The 23806-nt window shown below is 37.3% G+C and overlaps 1 protein-coding gene across 21 annotated transcripts in view; it reads right to left on the bottom strand.

The window, feature by feature from the left end:
- The window catches only part of RALYL (RALY RNA binding protein like), a 548770-nt gene that overhangs the window by 88776 nt on the left and 436188 nt on the right, over positions 1-23806 (bottom strand). For 20 of the 21 annotated variants that reach the window (XR_014055712.1, XM_081496753.1, XM_081496765.1 and 17 more), the window contains one exon: positions 3470-3517. The exons of the other annotated variant lie outside the window; for it this stretch is intronic. Coding sequence is in view for 19 of the 20 variants with exons in the window: in XM_081496753.1 (XP_081352879.1) it covers positions 3470-3517 (48 nt within the window). In the remaining variant the exon portion in view is untranslated. The remainder of the gene's footprint in view (positions 1-3469; positions 3518-23806) is intronic. 21 annotated transcript variants of the gene reach the window in all.

Below are 23806 nucleotides of genomic sequence, written 5' to 3'. Positions count from 1 at the left end.
GTTAACCATAAACACAAGCAGAATGTAACTAAGGAGGAATTACTGTGGATAAAACCGTTAGCACCGGCCTGTTGGGCTATTTCTCCCGTCCAGCCTCTCCACTCTTTCCCTTGCCTGGGGAATCTATGTCCACAGGGAACTCCTGACTGTGTCTGCTTTGGCGGATGCTTCTCTCTCTCTTAGCCAAAAGCAAAAGATGAAAAATTAACTAATGAGAGCACAGACTGCTCAGACAGTCTGTTAGCAACACACCCACACTGATCTCTGTACACCTATAGACCAAACAGATCTTATATAAGACAAACAAATGATTTGGGGACTTATTCAGAGTTAGTTTTCTTGTGTGTGATGGAGAACCATCTGAAAGCTTCAGGCTCTGTAATTACTTGCTGATTAAGGCTCTTGTTCATTTGCATGTAAAATATATTTATCTATCATCTATCTATATATATATCTTACAATTTTTTGAGCTATAATATATGCACAGTAAAATGCAAATATTGGGTGAGTGCTAAGTCACTTCAGCTGGTGTCTGACTTTTTGTGACCCTGTGGGGTGTAGCCTGCCAGACTCCTCTACCAGTGGAATTCTCTAGGCAAGAATACTGGCATGGGTTGCCACGCCCTTCTCCAGGGGATCTTCCCCACCCAGGGATCGAACTCACGTCTCCTGAATTGGCAGGCAGGTTGTTTACCACGAGTGCCACCTGGGTCACTGAGAAAACTGTAAACCTGACTAGTTGCCCAAAGGTTACAGGTTGACTACCAGAACTTGGGTCTCCTACCATCTACTCCATTTTAGGCAGAAATTCTTTAAATGTGTAAGGAAGTCACATGATAGAAAACAGTTAAGAGATGACAATGAGAAAACAGTTTCATATTGACAGTCTAAAAGACAATGTATATTAGTTGGCAATTTTATTCATAGCGATGAAGACAGTGTTCTGCATCCTGAAACACAAAAGAGTATCAGAAAATGTTTTGAAATTGTCAAAAACTGAAATACTCAATTAATTGAAAGACTACTTAAATGTTATCCTTTTTCTTTTTTCATAGTAAATGGGATTATTTTAATGCTGCCAGATCTTCACATCATTGTTAGGATGGGTTATTACAAGCTATTAAATATTTAAAATTAAATATTATACTTTATATAAATTGTAAAAATTATTTGAGAAAGTCATCCTTAAAAATTTATATTTGGTCATGAAAGGATGGCTAGAGAAATCACTTGCTTAGCTTTGAACACAGTGGTGATAAAGGTATGGCTGTGGATTTGATTTTGTGTAGATAAGCGTATTTTGTTTTATGTAATACCATAGGCCAATATTGTTCCCCTTCTGTTTTGTGTATCTGCACAGTTGGTTATTGAATATAAATGGAGATCTAGTTTATGATTGTAGTGCTGCCACTAATTAACTATGTGACCTTGGAGAAAGCAAAATGTCTCTAAATCTAAAGAGATAATAACAAAAACTGAGTCTCCAGTATGCGTGAGACTTAATGCTGGTGCCTGAGGATACGATAGGCAGAGCTGAGCACCTTTCCTGCCCTCCGGGAGGAAGGAAGGCAAGCAGAAATAAACCAAATATTGTCACTGCAGAGAGAAAGTCAGCAATGTAAACGAGGAGCAGTGCTGTGAAGGAACAGTAACAGGTGTTGAGAGCGGAACAGAAGCAGCTCATTCAGTCTGAGAGGAGTTCATGCTGAGACCTGGAGAAGGGAGTCCTTAAGTAGATGGTGGAGAGAAGCAGGGGAGAAGAAGAAAGCGGAGGACGGTCCCCAGACAGGAGGGGACATGCAGCTCTCCTGGGACCGGAAGAGGACCTGCGCTGAGCGGAGGATGAGACCCTCCCAAGAGACTGCGTAGTTTCTTCCCTACGTAAAACGTCTGTTCTGTTTGTCTAACTTTGCATTCTTATGCCTTGGGATATTTGTTTCTTTGTTTGAATAGAACTTACAATTAAGCTTAAACAATATTTACTTTGTTTTTGTATCTGTGTGTACAGTGCAGTGACCTACACACAGCCAGTCCTTGTTTTGCGTACCTCTACTACGAGAATTTCATTTGCCAGTGTTAAGCGAAATACCACCAGTCCCCCCAACAGCAAAAGGCAAATTTCAGTTTTACCACGTATATTAACTGTGAGTAATTTCATAAAGTCCAAGCTTTGCTGCTGGTTTTTCAGCCCATGAATCTCTACCTAATTAACAGATGTTCATGATGATCAGGGATCAATAACATCACCTCTTTCAAAGTCCGTCGGTGATTTGTCGCTGTGTGTTTGTTAGTTCACACATAGATCTCTTTGCTTCCTGGTGATGAATCCAGGTGGAATTTTATAGGAATGGATAATCAAAAGAGGGAATTGGTACAATAAAGAACTGAAGAGTGAAACTGGGAATAAAATTAAAATTAAATGCAAATGGAATCACAGGAGAAGTAGCTGATTGTAGGGATGTGGCACTCTTCCACTCAAGAGACTCTAGAGATGGAGACAGGAATTTAGTAAAACAAAACATCCTGACATAAATAAGGAAAGCGGTTGTGATGTGCTGAAAAGGGAGGAAGATGTCCCAGAGGAAGTGACACTGGCAAAGAAAAGAAATCATCTTGAGGAAATCTTAGAGGTGGTTCACAATATTGATAAAATGTCAAAGCTGACCCAGTATTAGTAGCACAACAATTCACCGAGGGGTAAAAGAGGTGCTTGCCGCGTATCACAATAAAAGAAGCAGGCTAGTACTATTCAAATTCCTTTCGATAAGTCATTTTTACAAGAAACAAAGCACGCTAACTCTTAGTATTTTTACGTCACAATGTTCACATTCTAAATGAGGATTCTAAATAACTGCCTCACTGTACTTCCCTATATATATGCATGAGGAATTTCTATATATGTATACATGTATAATATATTTATAACAGAGAGTTTTTAATGTTTTGACAAAAAAATTTTAAAGGTCATGGAAAATCCTATTTCCCACATTGATTATTAACGTCACTCTGCATGATTTTCTTTTATGGTCCCACACTACCATGCAGAGCAAGAGTTGTCCATAATTTTTACTGAATTTGTGTGTTGTATGAAATTAGATGTATTTTAGAAGGTTGGACTCATTGTCTGAATTTATAAATCTCTCAGTCTTGAAGAATTCCAAGTCAAGAATTCCAATTTCAAGATCTTGAAAATAACGTTGGTTAATAAATCTTTAGAATCTCATCCAAATATCAGAAACCAAATTTTAGGCTTAAGCATCACCAAAGTCTAAAAGCCCAAGATCTTCTATACTGCAGTAGGTACAATCAAAAGATGAAAATCTGTCCATCTTATATTTTATTGAGACTTATTTTGTTACTGTAAAATATCATTTAAATGTATTAGTCAATAATATCTGTGAATGAATGGTACAGAAGAGTTAAAAGATAATTTCAATTAAAGGGAAACAAGGATGAGAAATTTACATACCGATTGTAGAAATCATCTCTGTAGTAATCATAGTCAAAGACATAGCCACTGAGGAGGGAAACAAGAAATTAGTTGTTGACATCACAGTAATTTTGGTATTAATCTATAATGTAAGGGCAATAAATTTATATTACCTTTGCATATTTATTTTCCAATGTAATTATGTATCCAAAGGACTTTACAAGATAGTGTCCAGTTGGATATAATGCCATGTCAAATTCTTATTATATGTTTGATAATGTAAACACCGATAATGGATTGAGTTGTTTTGGAATGAAGATAAGAACAGAAAGCAAAATTATCTTTTTAAATACTTGTAATACTTGTAGAACCATTTGTCCCCAAACAAGATATAATATAGCTATTCCTTCTTCCTAAGCTATGTATAATGAGGCTAAATAAACAATAAACAAATGATATAGAAATAATATAAATGGAAAAGTTTAATGTAAGAAAAGTAAATACAAATGGGGTTTCCTCAGAAATTCAGCATTTTCTTTTTATTCTAAAAACTTGCTATTCAGTACTTGATGTAGAGAAAAATTAACAAAAAAGAAATTTTGAGTCTTACCAACAATAACAATATTGCAGGGCACTTAAAGAAGAGTTAATAAGTACATTTCAGGGATAAGATTATTACTAAGCTCCTTAAATGAATGTATAATAAAAATTTCCCCATCCACTTATATAATTGTTAGAGTTTACCAAACACTTTATATGCACTATTACCCTTTATTAATAATTTTAAGCTCTCAAAACAGCTCTATTGGTTATTATAACTGGAAAAAATTAAAGTGCAAGGGACCTCAGTGGCTAGCTCAAATTTTATATCTAGTAAGTGACAGGGCTGAGACTGGAGGAAAAGACCTCTGAATCCATATCTGGAGCTGTTTTTCATCACCATGCAACCTTCCTCAGCCTGGAAGTTTAGTTCAGTCACTCAGTCGTGTCTGACTCTTTATGACCCCATGAATCCCAGCACGCCAGGCCTCCCTGTCCATCACCAACTCCCGGAGTTTACCCAAACTCATGTCCATTGAGTCGGTGATTCCATCCAACCATCTCATCCTCCATCGTTCCCTTCTCCTCCTGCCCTCATTTGAAAAGACCCTCAATCTTTCCCAGCATCAGGGTCTTTTCAAATGAGTCAGCTCTTCGCATCAGGTGGCCAAAGTTCTGGAGTTTCAGCTTCAACATGAGTCCTTCCAATGAACACTCAGGACTAATCTCCTTTAGGATGGACTGGTTGGATCTCCTTGCAGTTCAAGGGACTCTCAAGAGTCTTCTCTAACACCACAGTTCAAAAGCATCAATTCTTCAGCGCTCAGCTTTCTTTATAATCCAACCCTCACATCCATACATGACCACTGGAAAAATCACAGCCTTGACTAGACAGACCTTTGTTGGCAAAGTAATGTCTCTACTTTTTAATATGCTGTCTAGGTTGGTCATAACTTTCCTTCCAAGGAGTAAGCGTCTTTTAATTTCATGGCTGCAATCACCATCTGCCGTGATTTTGGAGCCCCCCAAAATAAAGTCAGCCACTATTTCCATTGTTTCCCCATCTATTTCCCATGAAGTGATGGGACCAGGTGCAATGATCTTAGTTTTCTGAATGTTGAGCTTTAAGCCAACTTTTTCCCTCTCCTCTTTCACTTTCATCAAGAGGCCCTTTAGTTCTTCTTCACTTTCTGCCATAAGGGTGGTGTCATCTGCATATCTGAGGTTATTGATATTTCTCCCAGCAATCTCGATTCCATTCTGTGCTTCATCCAGTCCAGCGTTTCTCATGATGTACTCTGCATATAAGTTAAGTAACCAAGGTGACAATATACAGCCTTGACGTACTCCTTTTCCTATTTGGAACCAGTCTGTTGATCCATGTCCAGTTCTAACTGTTGCTTCCTGACCTGCATACAGGTTTCTCAAGAGGTGGGTCAGGTGATTACAGGGGATTACAGGGGCGTAATCATTTTTAATATTCATTTATTTTACTGTTATAAAATATGCATAACTAAATTTACTTTTCTGATCTTTTTAAGTCAATTTTAAATGTCAAAATTCAATGGCAATGTTGTGCAATTAACCATTTCCAAAATTTTTTATCATCTCAAACAGAAACTCTGTGCCCATTAAACAATATTTCCTCATTCTCTCACTCCCTTGCCCCTTCACCAAGCCTTAGTGACTGCTATTCCACTTACTATAGCTGTGAATTGTCTATTCTAGGTACCACATGTAAGTGGAATCATATACTGTTTGTCCTTTTTTGCTTGGCTTGTTTTACCTAGTGTAATTCTTCAGGGCTTATCTATGTTCTATATCAGAATTTCAATCCCTTTTTATGCCTGAATAATTCTCCCCTTTGTGTGTGTGTGTGTGTGTGTGTGTGTGTGTGTGTGTGTGTGTAATTTTTGTTTATCTATTCATTTGTTGATAGAATCTGAATTGTTTCCATCTCCTGGCTGTTGTGAGTAATCCTACTGTGACCTTTGGTTAGCAACCATTTTCGGGGGGGCTCCTACTTTCATCCCTTTTGAGTATATACCTCAAAGTAGAATTTATGAGTCATATGGTAATTTTGTATCTAACCACCATACAACAGGCAAGTAATTTTATATTCCCCAAATATCAATTTAATGGTCCTTCACAACTTTTCTTTTGTTAGGAAAATTGAGAGGGCTTGTCATTCGTGGTTTTCAGGGTAGATTACGTATTTGTCTTCATACTCATTATGTGCAGCGCAGGGGTACTGACCTAGCACAGCTGGCTTATCAGGTAGGGTTGGTTCCTGTCCAACACAGCCTGACTGAACACCCTGAGTTTGAACCCAAGTTCTGAAATGTAGAGTAGAAACCTACTCCATGTGAACGTCTAGATGGAGGACCGAACATTGTCTAACCAGAGCAACGCTGCTGTTTATCCACCTCTGTAGCCAAAGAAGACAATGAGAGACTGCCAAAGCAGTCGGAACAAAAGTAGCCACTTTGGTCCCACAGTTGCAGATTGTTCAAGTTATAATGTTTTATGCTTTAGTTGCTATTACTGGTGTTAGACTCAACTATGGCATTGAGTCAAGGGGTTTTAAAGACAACCTATTGGTTATCATCAAGTTCAAGGGATAAATTTCACCCCAAAACTTTCCTGATATAGCAGTGCATATAATTTTCATTGTGAAGAGATAAGATGGCATCTTAGCCAAAATTTTGAACATCTCGAGTCTAAGGTTATGCTACTTTCATACACGTTTGTCATAAGTAATCACTGTTGTCTCTTAGGCTTGATTATTTTTAAGAGCATGTTGGTAGAGCTCCACAACTTATTGATCTTACAACTGAAAGTCTGTGTCCTTTGACCGACACACCTTCACCTCCAGGCCCAGCTAGTCACCATTTTACTGTTTCTATGAGTCTAGCTTTTTCAGATTCCACATATAAGTGACACCATGTAGGATCTGTCTTTCTATGAATTATTTCACTTAGCATAATGCTCTCAAGGTCCGCCATGTTTTCATTAATGATGAGATTTTCTTCTTTGTTGTGCTGAATAATATTCCATTATATATACATACCACATCTTCTTTACCCATTCAGTTTATCACAGACACCTTAGGAAGTGATAATTTTGGGTTGTGATGGACCTGTTAACTAACTCTATGGTGGTAATAATTTCATGGTATGTACGTGTGTCAAATTAATATCTCGTATACCTTAAACTTGCACAATGTTCTATGTCAATTATACCTCAACAAAGCTGGGGAAAGAGAATACTTCGGTTGAATACTAATATATGTATAATAGCATTCAAGTCTGGACACACAAAAGAGTTTTCTACCAGCCAAAGCAAAGAAAAAAGAAAAGACAATTAAAGCAGTACATCATTTTAAGAATTTTGTTGAAGCGTAGTTTATGAAGCATGGTACCTGAGGAGAGAAACATTCTAGTTATTGAAACAATATTCTTGGTGCCTTTCCATACATAACCTGATTTAGCCTTAACAGTAGCCTATAAGGTATAGAATATTACTCCAATTTTATAGGACACTAAGGCCTAGGGATATTAAATACCCTAAATAACACAGATAAGTATTCTAGTATTCTAGCATAGTCATTGATGTGCTCCTTTACCAAAATGTGATTAAGGACCTACAGTCAGGAACTATATTAGGCACTTAGGTTTAGAAGTGAAATAGTTTCTTTTTTGCTCACAAATCTCACAGTCTAGTGGTGACTAAGATGGTCCTTGATATCTTGTCCATCTTGACTAAACTATAGGCAGATTTCTTCCTGAACATGGGCCTCTGACCTCTCTTTTGTTAGAGCATTTACTTTAGAACACTCTGTAAATTGTAGTTGTAAATTCTCTGCCACTCACATGTGTAAACTTTCTCCCAGTCTCATGCCTTGTCTTTCTTAAGGACCTGGGAACTATCTTTGAAATTAAACAATACCATGATAATGGTGTTAATGGTACCAATGATAACAATTATATAATGTTGAGAAGTTATTTACTTGAATAGATAAATTTGATATTAACTTAAGTATCAGACATGGTGATAGACATTTTAGATGCTTTAAATAGCTATTGTTTGATGGGACAATAGTTGTCACATGGTGAAGATTCTCAATATTTTCTGATGTGACTGAATAGAGAGAATATGTAGCTAAATTGTTTCATCTTTTATTCTGAAACTCTTTTTAAAAATATTATAATATCAGAGAGTAGAGTAAGATGAAAATATGACGTGTTACTAATGTGAATGTCAGTGATGATTCTACTCATAATTCTAATATCTTTAAGAAATACCTCAATAATTTACCAACCTTCTGGAAATTGAAGAGTGCATGAGAAAAAAGTGTTCATTTTTATTTTTCTCAGTTGATGCTTAAATTATCTTGTCTAATCTGCTTACTTTTTGTTAAGTTCTGACTGGTGATGCATATTTGCAAGGACAAATTAGAGCTAAGTACCCTAAACTGTTTGATCCCCAAGTTGCACTGTCTGCCGTCATAAACTCAATTTCACCTGTCAAGTTAAAAATGAAATAAAATGTACAAACAGTTCTGTGTAATCTTGACAAGGCTGCTTTTGCCTTAATGGTTTGGACTTTTTGCAAAAGTGCCATGGCTGTCGTTGGGTCAGGGCCTAAGCTGTAAAATTAAGCTGGTTTCTAAGGAAGAGGAAGAGATTCAAGGAGATGAAAAGGGCAGGTCTGATCTGTGGTTGCCACGGGCCTTCCGCAGTATTCCTCCTGCTCGCAATTCTTCTTTATCTTTTTGTTTCCTCTCACAGAGTCTCCCTCATAAAAAATCCCTTCTTTTTTCTTTCTGTATGAATCTCTATTTGAAATCAGCTGTCAAAAAGTGACATTTCCAGGAGTCATATCCAGCACTGTAAGTATCTTATGTACCCTAGAATTGTGGTGCCAGGAAAAGCTTATCTTTTACATTAGAAAAGATCCCCTTTCCCTGATACAAGCCAGGAGTGATGCTGTTATGCTCATGAGTTAATCTATTTTGACTTTTTTTTTTTGTAAATTAATTAATTTATTTTAATTGGAGGCTAATTACTTACAATATTGTGGTGGTTGTTGCCATACATTGACATGAATCAGCCACGGGTGTACATGTGTCCCCATCCTGAACCCCCTCCCACCTCCCTCCCATCCCATCCCTCAGGGTCATCCCAGTGCACCAGCCCTGAGCACCCTGTCTCATGCATTGAACCTGGGCTGGCGATCTATTTCACATATTTTGGCTTTTAGACGAGGAACTTTGGCCACTTTCATTGTGGTAGTTTGGTGTGACAATCTGGTTCTTAGGCCATTGAAATAAAAATGAGAATAAAAGAGATGTTTAGGGCACTGTCTAGGAGGAAGTTAATTCCAGTGATTGAAAATGGTTTTGTCATTTGGGGGCATGGTCAGTGACAAAGGGCAAGTACTTGACTTTCTAGAAAAGTGAAACAATATCTTTGAGTTTAACACAGTTTATATTTGAAATTTACAATCTTGTACACATTTACAACATTTATTCTACCTCTCAATGTACCTTTATTCTATTTGCTCAGACCCCTTAGAAATTTAATGGGAAATAGGAATTGGTAAAATGATTGTTTAGAGTTGCACACTCACACTCTTTCTTTCTTTATTGGAGATTAAATGAGACCTAGTAACTTTCCTGGAATTTCACTGAAACTGTTTCATTTATAGAAGAAGAAATCATAATTCACTGGGTTTGCAATATTTGTGGTCCACGTTATATACCCCTTTTGAATTCGTAAAACCAGTTTCATATGAGTAGACTAATATACAGAAGTACTTTTTATTTTTTATCATAGAGTGTCATTAAAATATAATCTTAAGAATATTAATAAGCTTCTTAACACAAGGAAGGAGCATTTTAGTTGTTTATTAGCAGACATCCTACAAATAATGATTGAAGACTTCTCAATTACTATATCTGGATTCATAAATTAAATCAAATAATTTAAATCAAATAATAAATCATTTAAATCAAATAATAAATAATTTAAATCAAACATTAAATCAAATAATCGATTACTGAAATTTATTTTAAATACAATATTGGGAATTGTGAATAATGATATCATATCAGCAGAGCATGGCTTCTAACCTCAAGGAATATCAAAGTTTAAGGGACAGGCAAATACACAGATGTACATAATTCAAAGTCAAATTTGATGAATGTTAAAATAAAAAGTAAAACTACTATGAGGGCTTATAGGCAGAAGAAATAGGATGTAAGGAGGACAAGGACTCGGGCAAGGTTTCATAAGAGAGATGATCTTTCAATTAGTCCTTGAAAAGGGATATAGGTATTTGACAAGTGAATGTTAAAAGGTAGTCCTTCTAGATGACAAGATTTAGCGGTAGAAAAATGTGGAACAATTATGGAGAACAACACTTTATGGCGTTATTCTCTGTTTATCACAGCTATTCTTCAGAATACCTACAGAAGTTGTGAATGCAAAAGTTACAGTGTTGGACAGCTGAATTTCCAGAGTAAATTTCCCTACGGTTGAGGTTCCCAGTGGATCAAAAGTTTCCTCAGAGATACATACAGGATTCTACTTCTAACTTACAAAATCTGATGTGGGTTTCTCACTGTCATAGTATATACAGTTGAACAGACTTATAATTTTGCTAAGACAATATGTGGACAAAAATCTGTCTATTTTCATTAAGGAGTACAAATAAATGTGTATATTTACTTTGGAGTGTGTTGGGGGGGGCGGGGTGGATACACATAAAGACACAGATTCAAAATGCAAAAACAATGGAATAAGCTATTAAGTCTACACTGCATTGGCAAAACACTCAGATTGACTACCAAGGATTTTGGAATGGGGAAGGAGGCTGGCAGAGACCCAAGGATCATGGCACATTCATAAAATTTCTAGCTAACTGTGGATCAGGACCTGACAGCTTAGAAAGATGAAGTGACAAGGAAGTTCAAAGATTAAAACAATCCACTCAGTTCATTTAAGAGTTCTGGTCTCTTAATTGTGAGTCAAACTTACGGTCTCACACATTTAAAGGATGATTAATTGAAGGATTGTGTGAAGAGTAAATTCTAGGAACAAGAAAGAAGAGGGAAAAAAAGAAAAACATTTTTCTCTCTCTTGCTGGGTTAACACAGGAATTCTGATTTTGGAAGTGTCATCTTAAACGGGGTATGATTCTTACCCTTGTCTATGCTGTGTTCCCATAGGAAGGATGTTCACAGATGTAGTTCCAAAACCGTGTTGACACAATTCTTTTTTTTTTTTTTTAACAGAATATAAAAGATAAACAAAAGAGAAGAGCAACCAACCCCCCAGTGACTCCCCGCGGCCTCCAGGTAACGGTCAGACTCATCCTTCCAGCACTCTCCACATGCAGCTCCTTCTCCTGACATTCTTTAACCATTCCTCTAATTACCCTTTTATTCACTCAGACTCTCCCAGCGCCTACTCTCTGGGTGGAAGAAAGTGGCTCCTTGCTCTCACACACAGGTATTCTTGTGTCTCTCCACAATCTTCTGCATTAGCCCAACTGGCAGCTCAACAGAAATTTCCTGTCACGGGACTTTGCTCAAGCTCTCATTTGTCAACACAGGTGTCTTCCTTTTGTTGAATGTGTGTCCGTACTTAGGGCCTAACTCAGGCCCTGTCTCTTCCCCAGTAAAAAGTTTGTAGACTTAGGCTAAATTCCACTTACTGTGCTATTCTTTGAGTATAGTTTTTTGTATTTACACCTGACCCATGCTTGTTAGTTTTTCTCTTTTCTTGTCATGTACGTAATCTAATACATAGATTTGTCTTAGACTTTCCTTCACAAACCAACCTCTCTATTCCATTTATCATTCTTGTCTTCCATCTTTGAACTTAATCGAATTTGTCTGATTTTCTTGACACTGAAGCTTTCAGAGTAAAATGTTCCAGGAAGACCTGTGTCAAAATCCTGTAGCATATTATATATCTTTTTGTTTTTGGTGAATTTATTTCAAATGTGTCGACTTTATTCTTACAGCTTCTTATACACACTTCAATCTGAACATATTATATTGCAATTGACAATACATGACTCTATTTCACAAGATTGTGAGCTTTGAAAACACAAGGCGTTTACTTTTCCTTTTTAATTGGAGGAAAATCAGTTTACAATGTTGTGTTGGTTTCTGCTGTACAACAATGTGAATCAGTCATAACTACATATATATACCCTTCCTCTTGACACAGGGTGTTCGCAGCACCCAATAGATATTTTTTCAATTGAGTATTCGATTTCTGTGGAAATTTTCACTACAGTATTTATTTTTATTGCTCTTTGTGAGGAAATAAAATGTCTGTATTAGAATTTTAAAGACCTGAAGATTAATATTAGAACATACAGATCATTACGGTTAGGTTGGACCATGTTGGGTTAGAACTTTTTTGCCAATAAGTATCCATTTTTTGCCTCTTAGCTCTAAATCTACCTCCTTTTTCTCCTGCTTTGTGATAATGGAGCTGAATCTTGTAGACATTTTCCCTTTGACAGCTGGCATCACAGCTGAGCCACTCGCATACATGCACCATGTTAAGAGTTTGCGAGTAGAGTCTTTATGGCGGGAATGGAAAGGCATTGAAGAGAAAGGGGCTTCTTTTTCCAAATTCCCATTGTTTTCTTCCTCGCTTTTTCAGCACAGCTGTTCACACCACACAGGACACACACTGAAGCTCACTGGCACCCCAGAAAGTGGGTGCCTACACATCATCCCCAGACCATCAATGCTTCAACAAACGTCTCTGACATGCAGAGGGCTGAGGGCACCTCTCTCCAAATGAGACGTGCATCTTAGCCTAGGAGAAAGAGGGTCTTCTAGGATGTTCCTTCCTTAGATACTCTCCTTCAGCCACAGAGATGTTAATTGTTCCCTACGTCCTCTCATACTGCTTTTCAGTCTCTTTTATCCTCCTTATGTAGTTAAACATATTTTGCTAGTTAATAATCATTCATATTGGGGGAAAGATTGGCAATAAAATTAGAAATGAAAAAGAAGAAGATACAAAAGACACCATAGAAATACAAAAGATCATAAAAGGCTAATACAAACAACTAATATGCCGATTAAATGGACAACCTAGAAGAAATAAGCAAATTCTTAGAAGGGTACAACCTACCAATACTGACCAGGGATAAACAGAAAATATGAAGAGACCAATCACAAGTACTGAAATTGAAACAGTCATTAAAAACCTTCCAACAAACAAAAAGTCCAGTAGCAGACAACTTCACAGACAAATTCTGTCAAACATTTAGAGAAGAGTTAACCCCTATCCTTCTGAAAGTCTCCCAAAAAATTGTCGAGGAAGGGACTCTCCCAAGTTCATTTTATGAGGCCACCACTATGCTGATAACAAAACCAAACAAAGATACTGCAAAAAAAAAAAAAAAGAATATTATAGGCCAGTATCACTAATGAACATAACACAAAAATTCTCAACAAAACACGAGCAAACCAAATCTAAAAACACATTAAAAGGATCAAGTGGGATTTATACTAGGGATGCAGTGTCCTTCAATATCTGCAAATCAATCAGCATGGTATACCACATTAACAAACTAAAGAATAAAAACCATGTGATCATCTCAATAAATTCAGGAAAAGCATTTGACAAATTTCAACACCCTTTAATGATAAGAAAAAAGCTTCTGAAATTGGGCATAGAGGAGACTTATCTCAACATAATAAAGATCATCTATGATTCCCTGATGGCTCAGATGGTAAAGAGTCTGCCTGCAATGTGGGAGACCCAGGTTTGATCCCTGGGTTGGGAAGATCCCCTGGAGAAGGAAATGGCAACCCACTCCAGTATTCTTGCCTGGAGAATCCCATGGATGGAGGAACCTGGCAGGCTACAGTCCATGGGATTGCAAAGAATCAGACATGACTGAGTGATTTCACTTTCTTTCTTTTATGAGAAACTCACAGCTAACATCATTCTCAATGGTGAAAAGTTGAAAGCATTTTCTCTAAGATCAGGAGTAAAACAAGGATGTCCATTTCCCTACTTTTATTCAACATAGTTTTCGAAGTCCTAGCTGCAGCAATCAGAGAAGTAAAAGAAATAAAAGGAATCAAAATTGGAAAACAAAGTAAAACTGTCACTCTTTGCAGAAGACATGACACTATACATAGAAGATCATGAAAATACTACCAGAGAACTACTAGAGCTCATTAGTGAACTTAGTAAAGTTTCAGGATACAAAAGTAATACACATAAATCTCTACATTCCTATACACTAACAAGGAAAAGTCAGAAAGAGAAATTAAGGAAACAATCTCATTTACCATTGCATCAAAAAAGAATAAAATACCTAGGAATAAACCTACCTAACGAGGCAAAAGACTGGCAGTCAGAAAACTATTAGATACTGATGAAAGAAATCGAAGATGACACAAAGAGATGGAAAAGTGTACTATGTTCTCGGTTTGGAAGAATCAATATTGTGAAAATGACTGTATTACACAAAGCAATCTAGAGATTCAAAGCAATACCTATCAAACTATCAATGGCATATTTCACAGAACTAGAACAAAACAAATTTAAAATGTGTATGGAAACACAGAAGACCCTGAATAGTCAAAGCTATCCTGAGAAAGAAGAATGGAGCTGGAGGAATCAGGCTCCCTGACCCCAGACTATACTACAAAGCTACAGTGATCAAAACAGTATTTTTATTGTGCTGGCACAAAATACAGGAAGATAGATCAATGGGACAGTGATCATTTTGTTGTGCTGGCACTGGCACAAGATACAGTAGTCATAACAGTATGCTTCTGGAACAAAATACAGAAAGATAGATCAATGGAACAGGAGAGAAAGTCCAGAGATAAACTCATAGACTTATGGTCACCTAACATATGACAAAAGCAAGAATATACAATGGAGAAAAGAGTCTCTTCAGCAAGTGGTGCTGGAATAAATGGACTCTCCACATAAAAGAATGAATTTGGGACATTCTCTAACATCATACACAAAAATAAACTCAAAATGGATGAAAGACCCACGTGTAAGATCAGACACTATAAAACTCCTAGAGGAAAACATAGGCAGAAAACTCTCTGACATAAATCACAGCAAGTCTTTTCTGATTCATCTCCTAGAGTAATGAAAATAAAAGCAAAAGTAATCAAATGGGACCTAACTAAATTTAAGAGCTTTTGCATAGCAAAGGAAAACATATACAAAATGAAAAGGCAACCCATAGAATAGGAGAAAATATGTGCAAATGAAGCAACCGAAAAGGAATTAATCTTAAAAATATGCAAACGGCTCATGCTGCTCTATGTTAAAGATATAAACAACCCAATTAAAAAGTTGGCAGAAGATCTAAACATTTCACCAAAGAAGACATATAGGTGGCCAAAAAGCACATGAAAAGATACTCAACATCACTAATTATCAGAGAAATGCAAATCAACACTACAATGAGGTATTACCTCACACTGGTCAGAATGGTCATCATCAAAAAGTCTACAAGTGATAAATGCAGGAGAGGGCGTGGAGAAAAAGGAACCCTTCTCTGCTGCTGATGGGAAAGTAAATTGGTAAAACCATTATGGAGAACAGTATGGAAATTCCTTAGAAAAACTCAAAATATAATTACTATTGGAGCCAGCAATCCCACTCCTGGCTTATATCCAGAGAAAACAACAATTCAAAAAGATATATGCACCCCAATGTTCATCGCATCAGTGTTTACAATATCTAGGATGTGGGAGCAGCCTAAGCGTCCATTGACAGAGATGGATGGTATATATACATAATGGACTATTACTCAGCCATAAAAAAGAATGAAATAATGCTATTTAGAGCAATATGGATGGGCCTAGACTATCATACAAAGTGAAGTAAGTCACACAGAGAAAGACAAATGTCATATGATATGATTCATATGTGGAAATTAATTAAAAATGGTAAAAGTTAACTTATTTATGAAAGAGAAACAGACTCACAGATTTAACCTTTGACTACCCAAGGGGAAACATGCTGAGGGAGGGATAAATTAGGAGCTTGGGATTAACATACACAGAGGAGCCTGGTGGGCTACAGACCATAGGGTCACAAAGAGTCAGACATGACTGGGAAACTACCATTTTCACTTTCACTACCATATATAAAATAGATAACTAACAAGGACCTACTGTAAGCACAGGAAACTCTACTCAGCATTCTGCAATAACCTATATGGGTAAGATATATGAAAAAGAATATATACACACACACACACATTAGGTTACTCATAGTACCTAATACAATGCAAATGCTATGTAATAATTCCCAGCCTATGGCAAGTTCAAGTTTTGCTTTTGGGGTCTTTTTGGAATAAAATTGCAATACATTTGAGTAAGTACACATTTTAGCATTTTAGCTATTCAAAAACCATGTATATCCCCATTTAGCTATTCATATTCAGAAAGTGAAAATGGTAGTTGCTCAGCCATGTCCAACTCTGCAACCCCATGGACTGTAACCTGCCGGGTTCCTCTGTCCATGGGATTCTCCAGGCAAGAAGACTGGAGTGGATTGCCATGTCCTCCTCAAGGGGAATCTTCCTGACCCAGAGATCAAACCTGTGTCTCTTATGTCTCCTGCATTGGCAGGCATGTTCTTTACCACTAGTGCCACCTGGGAAACCCTCACTGTGCTGTACACCTGAAAGTAACACATTATAAATCAACAAATCTCCAATAGAATTAAACAACTAAGTGACACATGTGATATATAGTCAAAGGGTACACATTGTTTATTTGTAAGTGAACCTTTTTTTCATAGCTTGTACAGTTGATATTTTTATTTTTACTATTATTTAATTTATTGAATTATAATTTTTATAAACGGTTTTCTTTCAAGGGTAAATATATCAACTGCACATGTTCACCATGGTAGAAACTAACATAAAAATATTTGGGAGTGATGTCAAATGGGAATAATAGTAATAATAATAATATTGTCAATGATAATGTTTACTGAATGGTCATTTAATTGTCTTAAAAATCCTCTTAGTATTAATATTATCCTGATTTCATAAATGAGAGAACCAAGGCATCATCAATATGACCAATTAAGGTCCATAGCATAAATCACTTTGTCTATGGCCAGATATTTTTGTAAGAAATATTTAGGTAGCTTTTCCAACTGCAAACTCAGTATAAACCAGGAGAGTGATACCACTACTATAAAGCTAATGCAATCTTCGACAGCATTAAATGAACTGTAGTTTCTTTTGGAAAAGGAGGTAACAAGTCTACTGGACTTTTACTTTTGAGACATCTTTGTAAATGTTTAGTTCAGTATATTTCAGTAAAGTTTCAGAAGGATTTCAACCAACTGGCACACATACAGGTGAAAGAAAAAAGAATGCCAAGAAATCTCAAAGCAATACCCCTGCATAAAAATGGTTGAATTAAATAAGAATATTTGGTCTAGACTTCCCTGGTGGCTCAGACGGTAAGGCGTCTGCCTACAATGCGGGAGACCTGGGTTCAATCCCTGGGTCAGGAAGATCTCCTGGAGAAGGAAATGGCAACCCACTCCAGTACTCTTGCCTGGAAAATCCTATGGACAGAGGAGCCTGGTGGGCTACAGTCCGTGGGGTCACAAAGAGTCGGACACGACTGAGCGACTTCACTTTCACTTTCACTTGGTCTAGAGAGAAAAGCCTTTGGGAAGGGAGGAAGCTAACTTATTCAAATATATGAAAGGCCATCTAGTGGAAGAGGTACTGAATTTATTCACTGTGACTCCAGAAGGTAGGACAAGTTTTAAAGAGTAGTAATTACAAGAAAGAATGTTACTGTTAAATATAAGAAATAAATAGAATAATGAGTTCCAAATATCTTGAGATTTTAGTAGTTTATGAAAAAGAAAAGAATCATAAAAAGGAAAACACTGTGACAAAACATTGTATGATCTAGCATGTGAAATGAAGTGTTAGTTGCTCAGCAGTATCTGACTCTGCGACCCCGTGGAGTGCAGCTCACCAGGTTCCTCTGTCCATGGAATTCATCAGGGAAGAATACTGGAGTGGGTAGCCATTCTTTTCTCCAGGGGATCTTCCCAACTGGGAGACTGAATCGGGGTCTCCTGTGTTTCAGGCAGATTCTTTACCATCTGAGCCATCATGATCTAGCATGACAGTGTAACAAACACATATGCTTCCAGAAGAGCCCAAAAAAGATTTGTTAGGGATTTTATAGAGAATTAATGCATTACATGTTTCTAGGATAGCTTCCAAGCTGAAATTTCATGATTTTTATTAAAATCAAGTTACATTGCTAAAATGTAACATTTAGCTACTCACATACATATTGCAGGAAGCTGGTGACCCGAATCTGACTATTCCCTACCAGCATCAGTTCTAGACTCCTACATGCTCTTAAATCAAACTGATGCAGGATTAAAGAAGAAATAAAAATTTAACTTTCATATTATCTAGAAAGAAATAAAAAAGAATACTTCTTCCAAAACCTATATATATATAGGTATGTATATATATATACATATATATATACATACATATGCATACATACATACATACATATATATATATATAACTTTAGATGTTTCACTGTAAAAGTCAAAAGATGAAGAAGAAAGAAATTCAGTCTTAGTCTCGTTAAAAAAAATAGCAACGTAGTACCACACTTATGACAGAAAGCAAAAAAGAACTAAAGAGCCTCTTGATGAAAGTGAAAGAGGAGAGTGAAAAAGTTGGCTTAAAACTCAACATTCAGAAAACTAAGATCATTGCAACTAGTCCCATCACTTCATGGCAAATAGATGGGGAAATAATGGAAACAGTGGCAGACTTTATTTCTGGGGGGTCCAAACTCATTGCAGATGGTGACTGAAGCCATGAAATTAAAAGACACTTACTCCTTGGAAGAAAAGCTATGACCAACCTAGACAGTATATTAAAAAGCAGAGACACAGTACTCTTGCCTGGAAAATCCCATGGACAGAGGAGCCTGGTGGGCTGCAGTCCATGGGGTCGCTAAGAGTCGGACACGACTGAGCGACTTCACTTTCACTTTTCACTTTCATGCATTGGAGAAGGAAATGGCAACCCACTCCAGTGTTCTTGCCTGGAGAATCCCAGGGACGGGGGAGCTTGGTGGGCTGCCGTCTATGGGGTCACACAGAGTCGGACACGACTGAAGTGACTTAGCAGCAGCAGCTGCAGCATGGCATCTACAGTGGTGCAGTAAAGAACAAGGGAGTTTTTTTCTCTACTGCATTGTACACTGGCTGCCTTCACCTTATCTTTCCATGTGAAAATAAACTCCTTCCTTGTAAAAAAATAATAATAATAAAATAAAAATAAAAAGCAGAGACATTACTTTGCCAACAAAGGTCTGTCTAGTCAAAGCTATGGTTTTTCCAGGAGTCGTGTATGGGATGTGAGAGCTGGACTATAAAGAAAGCTGAGTGCCGAAGAATTGATGCTTTTGAACTGTGGTGTTGGGGAAGACTCTTGAGAGTCCCTTGGACTGCAAGGAGATCCAATCAGTCCATCCTAAAGAAAATCAGTCCTGATCATTCATTGGAAAGACTGATGCTGAAGCTGAAACTCCAATACTTTGGCCACTTGATGCGAACTTACTCATTTGAAAACACTCTGATGCTGGGAAAGATTTTTTGTTGGAAAACAGTTGCTTTACAATGTTGTGTTAGCTGCTGCTGTACAGCAAACTGTATCATATATATATATATATGCAAAAATCCTCAACAAAATATTATCAACCAAATCTAACAACACATTAAAAAGATTAAAAACCATGATCAAGTGGGATTTATCACAAGGATGCAAGGGTTCTTCAATATATGGAAATCAATCAAAACTATATGATCACAACAATAGATGCCAAACAAATATGATCCCACGAAGAACATGGTATGTCTCTCCTTGTGTTTGTGTTATCTTTGGTTTCTTTCATCATCACCTTATAGTTTTCTGAGTATAGGTCTTTTGCCTCCTTAAGTAGGTATATCCCTAGACATTTTTTTATTCTTTTAGAGGCACTAGTAAATGGGATTGTTTTCTTACTATCTCTCTCTGGCCTTTCATTGTTAGTGTACAGGAATGCAATCTATTTCTGTATGTTAACTGTGTGCACTGTAACTTTACCCAGTTCATTGATCAGCTCTAGTAGTTTTCTGGTGGCATCTTTAGGATTTTCTAGGTATAGTATCATGTTATCTGGAAACAGTAACAGTTTTACCTATTTTCCAATTTGGATTCCTCTTATTTACTTTTCTTCTATGATTGACATGGCTAGGACTTTCAAAGCTGTGTTGAGTAATAGTAGTGAGAGTGGACATCCTTGTCTTGTTGCTGGTCCTAGAGGAAATGCTTTCAGGTTTTCACTGTTTTCACAGTTGAGAAAGATGTTCCCGGTGGGTTGTCATATATGACCTTCATTACGTGGAGGTAGGTTCCCTCTATCCTCATTTTCTGGAGAGCTTTCAGCATAAATCAGTGTTGAAATTTGTCAAATGCTTTCTCTGAATCTACTGATGTAATCCATAGTTTTCGTTCTTCAGCTTGTTAATATGGTGTATCACATTAGGAAATGTCAACCTACTCTAGCAGTCTTGCCTGGAGAATCCCATGGACAGAGGAGCCTGGCAGGCTACAGTCCTTGGGATTGCAAAGAGTCAGATATGACTAAAGTGACTTAGCAATTCACGCTAATTGATTGGCATATGTTGAAGAATCCTTGCATCTCTGTGATAAATCCCACTTGATCATGGCATAGGGTCATCAGTGATATCCCTGTCTGGTTTCAGGTGTTGATGGCTTCATAGAATGATCTTGGGACTTCTTCCATCTACAATTTTTTGGAAGAGTTTGAGAAGGATATGTGTTAGCCCTTTTCTAAATGTTGGATAGAATGTCCCTGTGAACCCATCTGGTCCTGGATTTTTGTTTGTTGGAAGTTTTTAAATCACTGTTTCAATTTCAGTACTTGTGATTGATCTGTTCATATTTTCTGTTTATTCCTGGTTCAGCCTTGGTAGGTTATACCCTTCTAACAATTTGTTCATTCCTTCTAGGTTGTTCATCTAATTGGCATATAATTTTTTCCAGTCGTCTCCTATGATCCTTTGTATTTCTGTGGTGTCAGTCGTATCTTCTCCTTTTTCATTTCTGATTTTATTGATTTGAGTCCTTGCCCTCTTTTTCTTGATGAGGCTAAAGGTTTATCAATTTTGCTTATTTTCTTAAAGAACCAGTTTTCAGTTTCATTGATCTTTACTATTGTTTTCTTCATTTCCATTCATTTATTTCTGCTTTGATCTTTATGATTTCTCTCCTGTTACTGACTTTGTGTTTTGTTTGTTCTTCCTCTAGTTGCTTTACATTGAAGGTTAGGTTACTTATTTGAGATTTTTGTTTGTTTGTTTCTTGAAGTAAGATTGTATTGCTATAAACTTCCCTCTTAGAACTCCATTTGCTGCATCCCATAGGTTGTGGATCATCATGTTTTCATTGTTATTTGTTTTTAGGTATTTTTTGGTCTCCTCCTCTTTGATTTCTTCAGTGATCCATTGGTTATATAATAGCATATTGTTTAGCCTCCCTGTTTTTGTATTTTTGCATTTTTTTTGCCCTGTAATTGATATATAATCTCATAGCAGTGTGATTGGAGAAGATGCTTGATAAGAATTCAATTTCTCAAATTTACCAAAGCTTTTCATTTTTGATCCAAGATGTACTCTATCCTGGAGAATGTTCCATGTGCACTTGAGAAGAAAGTATTCTGTAGCTTTCTGATGGTATGCCCCATAAATATCAATTAAGTCTGTCTGGTGTAATGTGTCATTAAAGGCTTGTGTTTCCTTATTAATTTTCTCTCTGGATGACCTATCTATTGGTATAACTAGAGTGTTGAAGTCCGTTCCTATTATTGTGTTACTGCTGATTTTCCCTTTTATAACTGTTAGTGATTGCCTTTGTATTGAGGAGCTCTCAGTTCAGTTCAGTCACTCAGTCGTGCCTGATTCTTTGTGACCCCATGGACTGCAGCATGCCAGGCCTCCGTGTCCATCACCAACTCCTGGAGTTTGCTCAAACTCATGTCCATTGAGTCAGTGATGCCATCCAACCATCTCATCCTCTGTCATCCCCTTCTCCTCTCACCTTCAATGTTTCCCAACATCAGGGTCTTTTTCAGTGAGTCAGTTCTTCACGTCAGGTGGCCAAAGCATTGGAGTTTCAGCTTCAGCATGAGGAACTCCTATGTTGGGTTTATAAATATTTACAAATGTTATCTTCTTGGATAGATTCCATCATCAATATACAGTCTTTCCTGTATATACATGTCTTTCCTGACTCTTGCAATATTCTTTATGTTACAGCCTTTTATCTGATATGAGTGTTGCTACTCCAGCTTTCTTTTGATTTCCATTTGCATGGTGTCTCGTTTTCTATTTCCTCCCTTTCAGTCTGTCTTCCCTCTCTTTTCAGTCTGATTTCCTTGTATGATATTTTTACTTTTCAATTGCTGCTTTTAATATTTTTCATTGTATTTAATTTTCATCAGTTTGATCCGTATTTGTCTTGATGTGTTTCTCTTCAAAATTACTCTCAGTGGGATTCTCTGTGCTTCCTGAACTTGGTTGACTATTTCCCTTCCCGTGTTAAAGAAGTTTTTAACGGTAAGATTTTCAGATGTTTTTCTCAGACCCTTTCTCTTTTCCTTCTTCTTCTGGGATCCCTATAACTCAAATGCTGGCGCCTTTAATGCTGTCCCATTGGCCTCTGAGACTGTCTTCGTTTATTTCAGTCTTATTCTGCTTCATGGCAGTCAAATCCACCATTGATTGTATCTTCCAGCTCACTCACTCATTCCTCTGCCTCGGTCACTCTGCTACTGATTCTGCCTCAGTAACTCTGCTACTGATTCCTTCTAGTGTATTTTTTTTTTGTTTCAACTATTGTATTATTTATTACTATTAGTTTTTTCTTTATTTCTTCTAGATGCTTATGAACATTTCTTGTTTCCTCTCCATCTGGGCCTCCATTCTATTTCCAAGGCCTTGAATCATCTGTATTATCCTTCCTCTGAATTCTTTCTAAGGTAGATTGCCTATTTCCTCTTCCTTTATTTGGTCTTGTGGATTGTTCCCTTGCTCCTTTGTCTGCAAAATACTTCTCTGTCATCTGATTGCGTCTGACTCACTGTTTCCGGCCTTCTTCCCACACACTACAGGGTCCTAGTTCCTCCTGCTTCTGGTGTCTGCCCCCTGGTGGGTGAATTTAGGCCATGGGCCTGTGTATACTTCCTCCTGGGAGGGACTGGTGCCTGCACTCTGAGTGAAGCTGGGTCTTGCCCCTCTGATAAGCAGGGCTGGGTTAGGTAGTATGTTTTGGGGGTGGGTTTATGGGCTTAGTAGGACTTCAGGCAGCCTGTCTGCAGATGGGTAGGGCAGTGTCACAGATTTCCTGTATTCCTGGTTGGTTGGCATGAGCCTCCAGCACTGGAGCCCACAGGTATTTGGGTGTTACCAGGTCAAGATGATTCCATCTTGATACCATGGATAAACATTTCCTGGGGTGGGGGGAGGGCAATTCTCTGCAGGTCCAGATCCTGGACTTGGTACTCCCACCCTGGATACTGTGACCAACTCTTGGCCTGGGAGCCAAGACACTGCAAGTATTGCAGCACGGCAAAAAACGGAAAAAAAAAAGTAAGAAAACAGATAAACAAAACTCAAACCAAATAGCAAAAACAAACAAGCATTAACAACAACAAAAAACAAAGAATGCAGAAAACAAGAG

Source organism: Giraffa tippelskirchi, chromosome 6, assembly GCF_054371585.1.
Source record: "Giraffa tippelskirchi isolate mGirTip1 chromosome 6, T2T-mGirTip1v1.2.pri, whole genome shotgun sequence".
Taxonomy (NCBI): Eukaryota; Metazoa; Chordata; class Mammalia; order Artiodactyla; family Giraffidae; genus Giraffa; species Giraffa tippelskirchi.
Note: the sequence above shows the minus strand (reverse complement) of the source record. Positions and strands in the feature narration are given on the sequence as shown.